The sequence below is a fragment of the Typopeltis vanoorti genome, chromosome 23 (genome assembly GCF_054136105.1).
Source record: "Typopeltis vanoorti isolate ZY-2024b chromosome 23, IOZ_Tvanoo_1.0, whole genome shotgun sequence".
In the NCBI taxonomy this organism is placed as follows: Eukaryota; Metazoa; Arthropoda; class Arachnida; order Uropygi; family Thelyphonidae; genus Typopeltis; species Typopeltis vanoorti.
In genome coordinates, this window is record NC_143571.1 from 12,312,267 (window position 1) to 12,325,911 (window position 13,645).

Below are 13,645 nucleotides of genomic sequence, written 5' to 3' on the forward strand. Positions count from 1 at the left end.
TTCTGTACGGTGATTACAGATATAAATTGCATGTGTTCTTTGGCCAGTTTGCATGTTTTGCAGAATGAAATACTTAAGTTTATGGGAGAAAAAACCCTGCCATCTCCATTCATAACTTATTTTAACGGTATTTCAACACCAAACAAAGTAAATTATTAAAAGACGTTTATTACTGAAAAGTTGTGATAATCACATGAAGGAATTGAGGTAGACCCATGTAAATTACATGTCATTCTACATATTCCCCATGAAGTGTTATACACTTGTTGTCATGCTGCTGCATGATTTGCAATCCTCTGAGAAAAAAGTATTTCCCTTGTTGCACAAACCAGTCCTCAGTTGTAGATATGACTTCATTATCTGTGGTAAATTTCGTTCTTTTCAAGTGTTTCTTTAAATTTGAGTATGGGGAATAGATGGAGGTCTGCCAAATAGGGTGGGTGTAGCAGACATTGAAAGCCCAAGTTGTGTATTGTCTGTTTGGTTTCATGAGCAGTGTGAATAGGTGCATTGCCCTGCAAAAGCAACATGCATCCACTCAGCTTCCTGTGGCGTTTTTCTTCAGTATCTCCTTCAATTCCTTCAGAGCCGTTAAATAAACTGCTGCTGCTATCACAGTTTCACCTCTTTTGAGGTACTTGATAAGGATTACACCATCTGTATCTCAAAAGACAATGGCAAGAATCTTCCATGCTGACTTTTGGGTTCAGAACTTCTTTGGCTGTGGAAAACCTTTGTGTCTCCACTCCGTTGATTGTTGTTCGGCCTCTGGGTTATAGTGATGTTTCATCAACAGTCACAATATGAGCCAAAAATTTGCACCTGATTTCTCAAAATAACCCCAAATCCCTTAAGATGACTGCACATGTTCTCTCTTTTGGTCAGCATTCAACCATTTGGGGACCCACTTCGCTGAGAGCTTCTGCATGTTGGTGGATAATGACCTAGACTTTTTCCTCTAGATATCCCCAGAGTCTTTGCAATGGTTTTTGCTGGTATTTGTCTACCATCAGGGATCATGGTGTGCACTGCGTCAATGTTTTCAGGTGTGATCATTGTAAAAGATCTTCCTGACCTGGGGGCATCTGCTGTGTCAGGATGTCCAGTTTTAAATTTGGCCACCCATCTGGCAACTGTTGGATATACTGGGGCACAGTCCCTAAAGATTCACACAAAGTTTGGTGAATCTCAGTTGTCGACTTTTCGTGCAGTATGAAACATTTGATGATGGCCTGCACCTCTGTGTCTTTAAATTTCTTCAAAACCTCTGACATGAATTCTTATATATTCTAAAAGAAAATGAACAAATTATTACAGTTTGAAACATGGGTATTAAGGAGTTTTAGGATATGTTCTTTCTTGGGGTTATATCAGTTGCTTTAATATCATTTCTGTTCTAAGTGTTTATCAGAAATTTTCATCTCCCCCATAACTGGCTTATATTTTCAGAGCACAAAACAACATGTTACAGTTTACTCGTGACAATGAGTATAAACAATTCAAATTATAGCAACGAAAGATCTAAAGTCCTAATTTAGTGCCCTCTAATGTTGTAGAAAATAAGTATTATGGTATTATATATATATTTTTATCCATTATAGTTTGAATTGTAATGGACAGCAGCCAATTTCTACATAGAACACTTGTAAAACCAAGCAGTGAATATACAGCCGCTCTCAAACCAGTGTTTGGCTGTGCTATGCTGATTATGTTTGCTATTTGGCCACATGGTCAAGACACATTAAATACATTTTTAGTGCATTTAAATAGCCAACACCCTAAAATTCACTTCACAGTGGAAACTAATAACCATCTGTTGTTCTTAGATACACTAGTTACAAGTCTTCCTGATGGGTCATTATCAAAAGAAATATAAAAATGGAGGAAAAGTCACTTATAATTTATTAAAAGAATCTTTATAGAAAGAATTACAACATATTAAATCCACCATTTTATCTAATGGTTTTAAGGATTTTTCATCAAAGAAGCTTTTAGCAGTTATGGTATCTCTACTTCTTCCAATAGAGAAGAAATGATTCGCATCCCTTATCTGAATCATTTCTTCTCTATTGGAAGAGGTAGAGATATCATAACTATTAAAAGCTTTTTTGATGGCTTCTTGTTCAAAGGTGTCTAACAGATCAAAGAAGATCTTTTCCAGGTATCTAATAGATCCCTTGCTCTTGTGGGTTATCTTATATTGGACAAATCAGAAGATCTGTTTTTATTTATCTAGAACAACACAAGTCTTATATTAAATAAGACAAGCCTGAACATACTATTGACACTAACATAGAGTTTATTGTAACAAAACAAGAATCCTTCATAAAAGTTGTTTCCTCATAGAATGTTTTTATAATGAAACGGATGAAACTTTACTTTATTGTCCTAACTTGGTCTGCTTCTATCCCCTTTATGGGAGATAGTATGTCTGCTAATCTTTCCTAACTTTATATGTATATATGATGCAATGGATTACTCAGATATATGGCATGATTAAAAAATTTAATGACTAGAAGCTGAGAGAGATACCAAAATAGAAAAAATGCTATTTATTATTTGAGCACACAACTAGTTGCTTCTTAGAAGACTTCATCGGGTGCATAACATGAAGTGATAAGTACAAAAAATATACATTACAAGAGGCAGCTATAAATTAACTTGCAAATATATTGTTGTCATTTGAAGCCGTTCCATTGAAGTTGTCATTTGAAACTCCTTTCCTTATTTGGTACACCTAAACCGAAACATGACAGCCTAAAGTATCCAGGAGTTATAGTCTTTGGTGTAACTGCAGTGTGCCCTATTTTTGGTCAGAAATCCATTGAGTTGCATATGGAAGAACATGTGAGAGACATTACATTTGGTAGAACTAGAGCAGGCGCATTATCTAATCATATTCTTAATTCTGCTTGCCCTAACAAGGAAAACTGTCATTCATCCAGTGATCTGGAACAAATCAGAAAACAGCTGGCCTGGTTGGCTGAGTGGTTAGCATATCCGCTCTCCAGCCAAAAGCTGCGGGTTCAAATCCTGCCGTGGGTTGGATGTTTGTGATTGTCTGTGAAAGTACTAGTGGTGGTAGTTGGCGGTAGATGCTGTTGGTGTTAGATGATGAAGGTTGGTGGAGTAGTGAGACAAAGAGTTGTAGAGTAGATGCCCTCCCTCGATGAGTCTTTGGATTCCCTGGAGGGCGATGTAATAATAATTATATATATATTAGTTACGAAATTATTGTCTTTATTTAGTTACATTGGCTACTTAGGTGGTTTTTTTGGAATTGTCTGTTATTGTTTAATTTCCCTTCTGTGATCCTGTACTGATGATGCCTGATACTTAGGTGAAAATTTAAGTTATTTATGTAAGTTTTCCGCCTTTTTAATATATCTTTTGATTATGTCATTTCACAGTATTCCATTATTGAAACAAATGTTTCATTATCTTTTTCTCTTTATAGAAAACCTACACATACTGAACAGTATTAGCACATTCAGTCCGTCATCTATCTTAGCAATATGCTATTCTAAAAATACTACTCAGTAAGCCAGAGCTATCTCTGTTCTGATGACAATGCTCTTACTACTGAACTCACTTGCATCACACTTTTTTTTTTCTTTTTTTTTTCTTTTCTTTTTTTAGCCAATGGCTATAATCCACAAATATTGACAAAATACTAAATGCTACCTGGAAATCCTTTTCGTTGCCAATTTTGCTGTAGCCATGTGTAAGGCTACAGCAAAATTGTTACTATCCCTTATGTTCAGAGCACATCCAAAATGATATCTAGAGTGCTTAATAACTGTCAGGTCCTCACCACATTTAAACTATATATCAAATTGGCAACTTTCATCCATTCACCTAAGGATAACTCTCTCTCTTTTACGATATCCAGGAGAGTGTGAAGTGTTCTTTGCTTGTGACCTGACTTACTATGGACAGACAGGAAGAACTGTTGACATCCAACTGGATAACATAAAAAATACATTCAGCACTATCGTTATGGCACATTGTGACTAGCATTTGTATCTGTAATTCGGATACCTACATAAAAAATTCACAACATTTTGTTGATAAATTAAAGAACATCTCGATCTCTGAAACAGACATTCTTGCAAGCCTGGATGTAATATCCCTATTTACTTATGTTCCAGTAGAGGAAGTAATCAGCATTTTGAGAAACCTCTTCCCTGAAGATATTACTTCTCTTTTCCATCATTGCCTAAAATCAATTTTTTTCTTATGGAATGAAATGATTTACAAACAATTAACAGGTTCGCAGCGGGCAGCCCTCTTTCCCCCCTTTGTGCAGATCTCTTTATGGAGAAACTAGAAAATGACATTTTGTCTCAATTAGACCCTAAACCCACAGTGTGGTGGAGATATGTGGATGACATTTTTATCCTATGGAAAAACACAGAAAAAGATCTTTTTTGATTTTCTTACCAAGATCAACTCCTTCCATCACAAAATAAAGTTCACCTTGGAACCTGAGAAGGACAAACAATTACTATTCCTGGATACTTTAATTAAGAAACAAATGGATGGACATATCAGCCTTGTAGTCTATCACAAACCAACCAACACAGGTCGATACTTGCACTTAACATCTTCGCACCACATTTCTCAAAAACTAAGCATCGTACACATGCTAAAAAATAGGGCCTTTCGCATCACTACAGATGATAAAGATCTCAAAGATGAACTATCCCACATATCAAAAACCCTGATAGACAATGGTTATCTAAAAAAATTGATCCATAAGATACTTTTCTGCAACCCCCCCCCCCCCCCCCACACACACACAAATCCACCATCGCCATTCCTTATGCTGGGACAGTTTCTAAAAAGATTGCTACACTCCTCAAGCCACATGAAATACAAGTGACTTTTAAAGACTATCTGCCATTTTTTAAGATCTCTGAATGACAGTCATGCCTTTTTCAAATATGCCAGTGTCTATAACATCCCCTGTTCATGTGGATTAAATTACATTGGTCAGACCTCAAGAAGTTTGGAAATTACAAAGAAATAACACGTAGGAGATGTAAACAATAACAGAGAAGACAATTTTGGGTTAGCCCTTCATTTCTTGAGGACAAACCATACCATCGAATAGGACAAAAGCTCCATGCCCTATTTAGAGGAAGATTTCCACTCCTGATACATAAAAGAAGCCATAACAGTTATCCGTTCTAAACATCTCAATAGAAACCAAGAATTAATTCTAGCTGATATTCGGAAAACCTTCATAAGATCATTAAGCATGCCAGAGGTAAATTCCACTGCTAATTACAGAATGTTCCTGCATAACAACAGCTGACATCATACATGCTCCATGTGTTTGATGTATGCTTCAAATTTTTTTACAAATCTGTATTTGTAAAAAATACAACTGTATTTGGTTTATTCCTTCATGAACAGTTTAAGTGTTTAAGTTGTTTTGTATCTCTTTTATTCACCCTGAAGAAGCCAAACAGCTAAGTTGGCGAAACTTGTTGGTATTTCTTACTTAGTATCAATTAAAATCCTTCGGCCAATATAAAACCCAGTTTATGTCAATTTTCTTACATTTAGATGGTCGAAAATAACATAGAATCATCATAAATTGTTGCTGTTCATGTACTATAACAAACATGCTGGAGATGATATCAGCAAATAAGTTAAATAAACATTAATTTTTTTTATTATTATTCTAGTGTTGTGATTTAATATTGTTAAATAAATCAACATGGACTGCCAGTAGGTAAGCCGTTCTGCTCAATTGTGGTAATGTATCATAAGATAAGATCTAAACAGATAGGAAATAATCTGGCTTTTATTGCTTTGCTGCATTTGTGCCTGAAGGGAGTTTGAGTATAGTGATATGCAGCAGCACTGTTGAGGCCATGCTTTGTGCAGAGGACTAGGAACTCTGTGGAGAGACACACACTTTCCTCCACGTCCCTGTTCTTTGATTAATTTCTCCCAACATACGATGATATAGATCATCATAAATAATTTTGATAAATAACACTGTGAATAAAAAAAAAAAAAAGAAGATTATCTACAGAACATTACCAAAAATAAAAAATCATCATCATCATCTTCCTTTTACCCTCTTTTAACTTGTGATGTCGAGGGTTTATTAATCATCAGACTTCAAACCGTTCATAACAAAAAATAACGAATTTAAAAAAATATACAAAAAACAATAAACAAAACAACCAAAACTATTATTTGAAAAATCATTCATATCAGGTGCACTAACATTCATCCTGATCTTAACTCTAAACCAACGTGCCGTTCCTAACAGAACCTCATCTGGCAGCCTCTGCAACTGCTATCCACTCAGCTTTCTAACATTGTACTCTATATGATTCTTCCCACTTCTAGGAATGTAACTGGAGCACTCTTAGTTCCATTTATCAAAAGTGACATATGAGAGAATGCTAATTCTGGATCTCCTCTTTTTGATGCATTAAGCTCAAAATTACCTTCACCCGTTCAGTCACATTCATGTACTGTTTCTGTGGCTTTCCAAATTCTTATAACTGGGCTGATCTTTTTTTTGTTGTTGATTATCTTTGAAGCGCTTCATTTTCAGTATCTAGATACATAAACAGTAAGGTCATCTTTCTTTGGGACTTCAACATTCACAAACTAAACTGTCATTCCTTCTTCATTTCTAATGATTTAGATGGAAGGGATACTGAGGTATTTGTTGTCAGCAGATATCTTCAGAATAATTTCCACCTGCCTTAAACATTCTTAATCTGATTCCTTCTTCTTTCAAATGTTCTGTAAATGTTAGCTCTCCTCCTGATAACTGATCACAGCCACTTTCATTCTTGTATCCTTTGGCAGTAAAGTGAGATGAAATGAGATAATTTTTGTGATTTCTACTCCTTTCCTGGATTACTATTTTTACTCTTCTGATCCACACAATTGCTCCAAATGATGTTGAAGTAGCCTAGGGCTATGTACTGAAAATCCAAGCTTCAATTTATTAATTATTTTTCTCATTAACTTCAAATCCTATCCATTTCTCTTTTTTTAGCAAACCTGCAATCTATAAATATCCAAAGCAGTGAGATTCTCCATAATTTCCATAACTACTGCATTAAATTCTAATCTTCTTGCCATGTTTCAGTCAGATGAGGATGACCTTGTCCTTAACCAACTGAAAACACAGTTCTTTCTTATTTTAGACTCACTCTAGTTTCTTTCCATCTTATATCACACTTTACCACCTGTCACCTTTGATGATATTGAGATGTTCATTCAGGATCAGATCATATTTTTGGGCTGAGCTGACTTGCTTCTGTATCCTTTTCTGGCATATGTATATACCCATTGTCTCCTCTAGCTCCAAAAAACCAAGTATCCTTTTCTGTTCACAACATTACCTTTTTTCTCTACAACTTCTATAACATTATAACTTTCAGATCTGCTCTACCTTAAAATATGTTCATCATATTTAAGGGTTGCGCACTAAAAACCTCATTATATAAAATGCTTGATACTTTCAAGAAGAGGGTATCCCGGTTAATTAATGACCTCTCTCTCTCTCTCTCCCTCTCTCTCACACACACACACACACACAGATTCACTCTAGTCACTTTTTTTTTCTCAAATATTTTCTTTCTATCTTATGTCTCTTTGATTTCTTCCCTAGGTGAGATAGCTTCCACCATTCCTCCTTCTTTCCTTATGCCTATAAACAGATAAAGTTCATGTCTAGAAAATCATTTCTGATTGCATAACAGTGGCTCAAGTGGCCAGGCGTGAGAATGTGCCTGTGCAGTGTTGGTACATGAGTGTTAAGAAGTATATGATGGGCATATTGTCAGTTCTCAGTCTGTGTGTATATATGTTTGCACCATGTCATAAAATGAGTAAGAAAATCGAATTCCATCATTTGGGAGACACAGTTTGTAATAAAATTTTTGAATGCCAGTAATATTTTTCTAGGGAATTTTCAGCAAAGGGAGGATGAATGTGAATGATGAAAACAGAACTGGCTGCCTATCATTGCCGACCTGCTTGACCAGGTGAATGAGAAGATTTGAGAAACAGTATTTCTGAGCTGATCACACATTTTTTGTTTATTATACAAAATCATCATGGGACACTTACAATATCACAAATTGTGTTAAATATGGGTGGCAAAAATTATTCACTAATGATCACAAAACAAAATGCATTAGTGACATCACTGAACTTTTTTGGAACAGTATCATAATGACAGTTGCAAATTTTTGAATCACATTGTAACAGGAAATGTAACCTGGATTTCCCATGTGACATCAGACAATCAGCAGCAATCAATGCATTGCCAGGCATAGTGGCTCTTCAAGGGCAAAGAAATTCAGGTAGGTATTTTCCTCCAGAAAGATCATGTGCACTGTATTTTGTGATAGACACGATGTTTTGCCTCATGGACATGAAGTCTGCATTTATAATTTTTACTGTAAGACAAAAAAAAATGTGGTGGTCTATTTGAAACAAAAGATGAGGCTTCCTTAACTCAGGAGTTATTTTAATCCATTACAGTGCATGCTGTTGCTGTTCAAATGTGCCAACTTCTCAAACAGTTCAAATGGGAAGTTGTTCCAGCACTTATCTTTTATTCTTGAAAAAAAAGTGACTCATCTTTTTTCCTCACTTGAAGAGCTTTTTAGTAGCTCACAATTCAACAGTAATGATGGCATGAAGACAGATGTGAAGGATATGTCAAAACACTGGTGACAGAACTTCACTGATGGGAGGTGGGGATGAGTATACAAAACTTGTGTCTTGATATTATAAATATCAGTATAGGTCAGGCCTGCACAACTTGATTGTCTTTGAAGGCCAAACCCAACTTGGACCACCTGACCAAGCACTTTGGTCCTAGAATCTTAGACTAGTCCACTGCAGCTAAACTTAAGTAAATTTGTTAGTAGGTCTACAGTAAATACTAATTAATATGCATATTTAAATTTTTTAGAGAGTCAATTAAAATTATAATCAAAATTATTTACAAACAGATATAACTGCAAAATTTCTCAATAAAAACCAATTAAACATAAACACAAAGTTTACTAATAATTTCACTGAGAATATCACACTTATTCTCAGTGAAATATCAGTGACTGAATGTCACATCGCGACATTCAGAATGTCACAATGTGACACATTGCATTTCTTTGTTGCCACTATTTTATCAAAGTTTGGTGTCATGTTTGAAGTGGCCGTTCTTAATATGGCCTCTAAATTGATATCACTTAAAGATGAACACTGTTTGGTTTTGTTCAAGTTTATGACTGAAAATGTTTGTTCACAAGTATATGTGCTCCCAAACATACAAAATACCTGGTAGGCAGTATCCAACAAACTTTTAAATTTATCCTGATGCAGAATAGAATAAAACTCTTGTAAAGTACTTTCCCTATGCTTGATCTGATAGTTTTCAGAACACTGGAGATCAATAACTTCCATCTGGAGTTCGACAGGTAGATTTCCTGCTTCGACAGAATATGGATCCTCAATCACTTTTATGCTGACTTCATCTTCATTACTCAATGGCATTCTTTTCTAAAACTCCTTAGTTAGAAGTGATATGTGCTTCTTATATTTTCCACCCGCCATTGAATAATATTCTGATGGAATATTCCGTCGACAAGTTAAGAAATGTGACATATCCCCCTTAGCAAGTTTATTTTCAAACAAACATAATTTCATTTTGAATGCCTTTATAAGAGACATTAACTGACAAACAAACTTATTTTTTCCTTGAAGCTGTAAGTTAAGGTTATTCAAGTGACCCAAAATGTCAAACAAGAAAAATAAATCTTTATTCCATTCTTTGTCCATTATTTCTGGGAATTTTTCTATATCTTCTTGAGATTCCAAAAATTCAACTCGGCATCATTTTCTTCTAGAAACACCTGAAATACTCTGTGTTTCAAACCCCAGCTCGAATATAGTTGACCAGAGCAAATACTACTTTAATCATATGATCAAACTGCAAAACCTTTGAACATAACACCTGCTGATGAATTAGGCAGTGAAATTTTATCAGTGGTTTATCTGCATACTGTTCAATAAATGTTACAGCATCAACATTTTTTCCCCACATAGATAGGGCACCATCAGTGCAAACTGCTACTAAATTCTTGAAATTTAAGGATAGTTTTCGGTTACACACATCTTTACATTTTCTGTGATCTCCTTTCCTGTTATTCTTCCTTTCATTGAACACAAACCAGCAAGCTCCTCTGTCACCCCAAAATTCTTATTAATGCCTCTTACATATATTAAAAACTGTGCAGTATCTTTTGCATCCATAGCAAGTGAATAATAGACAAATTCACAACCAATTTTTGCAGGTTATCTTTAAGATCCTCGGCAATATCAGCCATCCTGCACTGAACAGTCATACGGGACAAACTGATATTTTCAAAATTATTTTTCTTATCAGGACACAATTCGGAAATGGCAATCATTAGACACTTTTTATCAACTCTCCCTCAGTAAATGATTTGCCAGCACAAACTATTTCTTGTGATATTTTTAAGCTTACCTTTGTGGCAACTTCATTTGCAGATGTCACTTTTTTAAAGGCTTATTGCTCATTGCTAAGGACTTTCAATAACTGCTGCTTTTATTTGCTTTTCACTTGCATCCAATTTGCCAAGGTAGGGTGTTTTGATTCAAAATAATGTCTCAGATTGTACTCTTTCGGCACAGCAATAGATTTCTGGCAAATAATGCACACTATTTTGTCCTTAAGCAATGTAAAAAAAATTTGTTTGTCCACTCAGGGTTAAATGCTTGATGTTCCGAATCTATTTTACGCTTTTTTACTTAAGCTCATTGTGTTGGGATTGACAATATTAATTACAAAAAAACTGATGCCGAAAAACTCACAATAATGCAGGTTATGTTAACAATTATGTAATGTATTGCTCCAGCTACAACCAACCACTACACTGCCAAAGTATAGTGGTTGGGGGGGGGGGGCTCTAAACTAATCCTACAGACATTCAGTTACATTCATAATCATACTTAACCCTTGTATTCTCCAGCCATAGAAAGTGATGAACATTCAGTTCATTGTTATTTTAAAATGGTTATTTATTTATTTTTAATAAACTTTGAAAATGACTGAATTTAAAATATTTAATAATTTATATCATTAGTTTTTTTACCCTGTATGCATACCTGTAATTATACTGCCACAGTTCAGGAATTGCTGGTATGTTTATATAATTTATTTATGTAAATAAATTTTATATAATGAATATATAAAATTTTAATATGAAATAATTTTATATATGAAGCTAAAGAATTTCTTACTAAATAATTTAAGGAAATTACAACGTCAACTAGGATATACATTAAAATAAATTTTAATATACTTCAATATTTTGGCAACGTCACGTTGCCATTTTCCAGAAACCTAAGAACAAGACACGTGCATGCAGGCACAACAAACAGTAAGTGAGGAAGAAGCAGGAAGCTATTATTTCTCCTAAAGTCCTGATGGTGCCCTTTAGTGGGCAATGTTGGTATTCTTGGGCAATTGGGCTGTAGGTTTCCTAAATTTGAGGCAGTCTCATGCAGCCAAATTTGTTGACTGCATGAGATTTGGATTGTTTCTTAGGGCTGAAGCTGATTCCATGAAAAGCCTTTCATATTTGTATTTACTACGGTGTATTATCGTGGCTTTTTTTCACCTGAAGAAGAAAAAAACAACTCCCTTTCTTAGACACACTAGTCACTTGTCAGCCTGATGGAACCTTGGTTTTCTCAGTCTATAGAAAACCCACCCATACAGGCAGCATTCACCAATGCCCTAACCACAGAACTAAACCACATTCTCAACACTTTCTCAGCAAAATGCTACCCCCCCCCCCCCCCAAAACCCAAATAATATTAAAATCAGTAAACCATAACCCTCCCCTCCTTCCTCACAACAAGGATTACTCTAAATCCATCGCCACACCCTATATCCGAGGCACCTTGGAAAAAATTACAAAAATCCTAAAAAAACATGACTTAACTTCTTGTTACAGACCATACAAAAAATTGGCATCCCTTATCTGCTCTACTAAAGACCCCCCCCCCCCCGAGACCTACCTGGTGTATACCAGGTCCCTTGCAGCTGTAAGCTGTCCTACTTTGGCCAAACAGGCAGGACAACAAATATCAGAATTTCAGAACACAAGGACTACATCCAGTTTCACCAATACAGCCACTCTGGTCTTGCTGGCCATGCACTGGATACCTGCCATAGAATACGGTGGAAGAAAGCCACGATAATACACCTTAGAAAATACAAATGTGAATGGCTTTTCATGGAATCAGCTTAAGCCCTAAGAAACAATCCAAACCTCAACAAATTTGGCTGCATGAGACTACCTCAAATTTGGGAAAATTACATCAGAAGACCTTCAGCTCAGTCACCCAAGAATACCAACATTGCCCACCGGGGGGCACCATCAGGACTTTAGGAGAAATAATAGCTTTCTGCTTCTTCCTCACTTACTGTTTGTTGTGCCTGCGTGCACATGTCTTGTTCTTAAGTTTCATGAAAATGGCAACGTGACGTTGCCGAAATATTGAAGTATATTAAAATTTATTTTAATGTATATCCTAGTTGACGTTGTAATTTCCTTAAATTATTTAGTAAAAAATGCATAACCAATGTCTAAGCCTTTCCATGAGAATAAAGAATTTCCTTTTACTTGTTTGTGTTTATAGAAGAAAGGTTTATGGAATTTTGGAAAGGGAAGGAATTGAACTTCCACGGTATGCAGTACTTGATAGAGATTCGCCAAATTTAGAAGGTATTTAATTTTACAACACTGTGTATTAGGTTTCTTAATTTGATTATCCACAGTATACATGTGGCAGAATCTGGTTATTTTGAAGCTCAGGAGATTAAAAATTCTATGACTTTTAAGTACTAAATCTGAATTATAAATTTATATAAAAGTTCTCTCAGTTCTTCATAAAGTAAGATTAGACTCAAAAACCATCAAGCTGGTTTTTGAGTCTAATCCTTGAGTCTAATCTTTGAGTTATTTGGATGTAACATTTATGCATTGCATGGTCAGTTTGAAAGCAGCTTGTAAGCTTCTTTCTCTCCTCTCTCCCTTCCTCCTCCCAACAAAAAAAAAACATTGTTCATTGTGTAGCTTCCTTTAATTTTAACTGTCCATGACTAGTCACATATAAAAAAAAAATTGGCCTTTTGCTGTAAAAAAAAAAAGATAGGCTATAATTTGGTTTTTAATTTGACTTTCATGTGCCCCATATATGAGAGAGAAATAAAATAGTCTCAGCTCTTTTATATCATCATGTAGCCAAAGGCTATTGTTTAAATTCTTATTAATGATCTGTATTTGTTTCTGTGTGTGTGTGCTGTGTATACACGTGATGCAATTCTTTCAGATGCATTACTGTTTTCACGCTGAGCATTAAGTAAATTTACAAGAGTTCAATCCGATAAGTGCAATAACTTTTAACCCCATTCCTTTAGAATCATGGAAACGACTGACTCAAGACCAAATAAAAAATGTATATTTAATGAAATTAAATAAAACTATATACATGGTAAATATAATTAAATAACTGCAAAACTATTTGTATCCAATGCCTTCTAAATAAAACTATATTT

The 13,645-nt window shown here is 35.1% G+C and overlaps 1 protein-coding gene across 1 annotated transcript in view; it reads left to right on the forward strand.

Moving 5' to 3' along the window:
* Positions 1–13,645, forward strand: part of l(1)G0196 (inositol hexakisphosphate and diphosphoinositol-pentakisphosphate kinase) — a 313,327-nt gene that overhangs the window by 214,830 nt on the left and 84,852 nt on the right. The window contains exon 5 of the mRNA XM_090413234.1: positions 12,727–12,812. Within this exon, the coding sequence (XP_090269360.1) occupies positions 12,727–12,812 (86 nt within the window). The remainder of the gene's footprint in view (positions 1–12,726; positions 12,813–13,645) is intronic.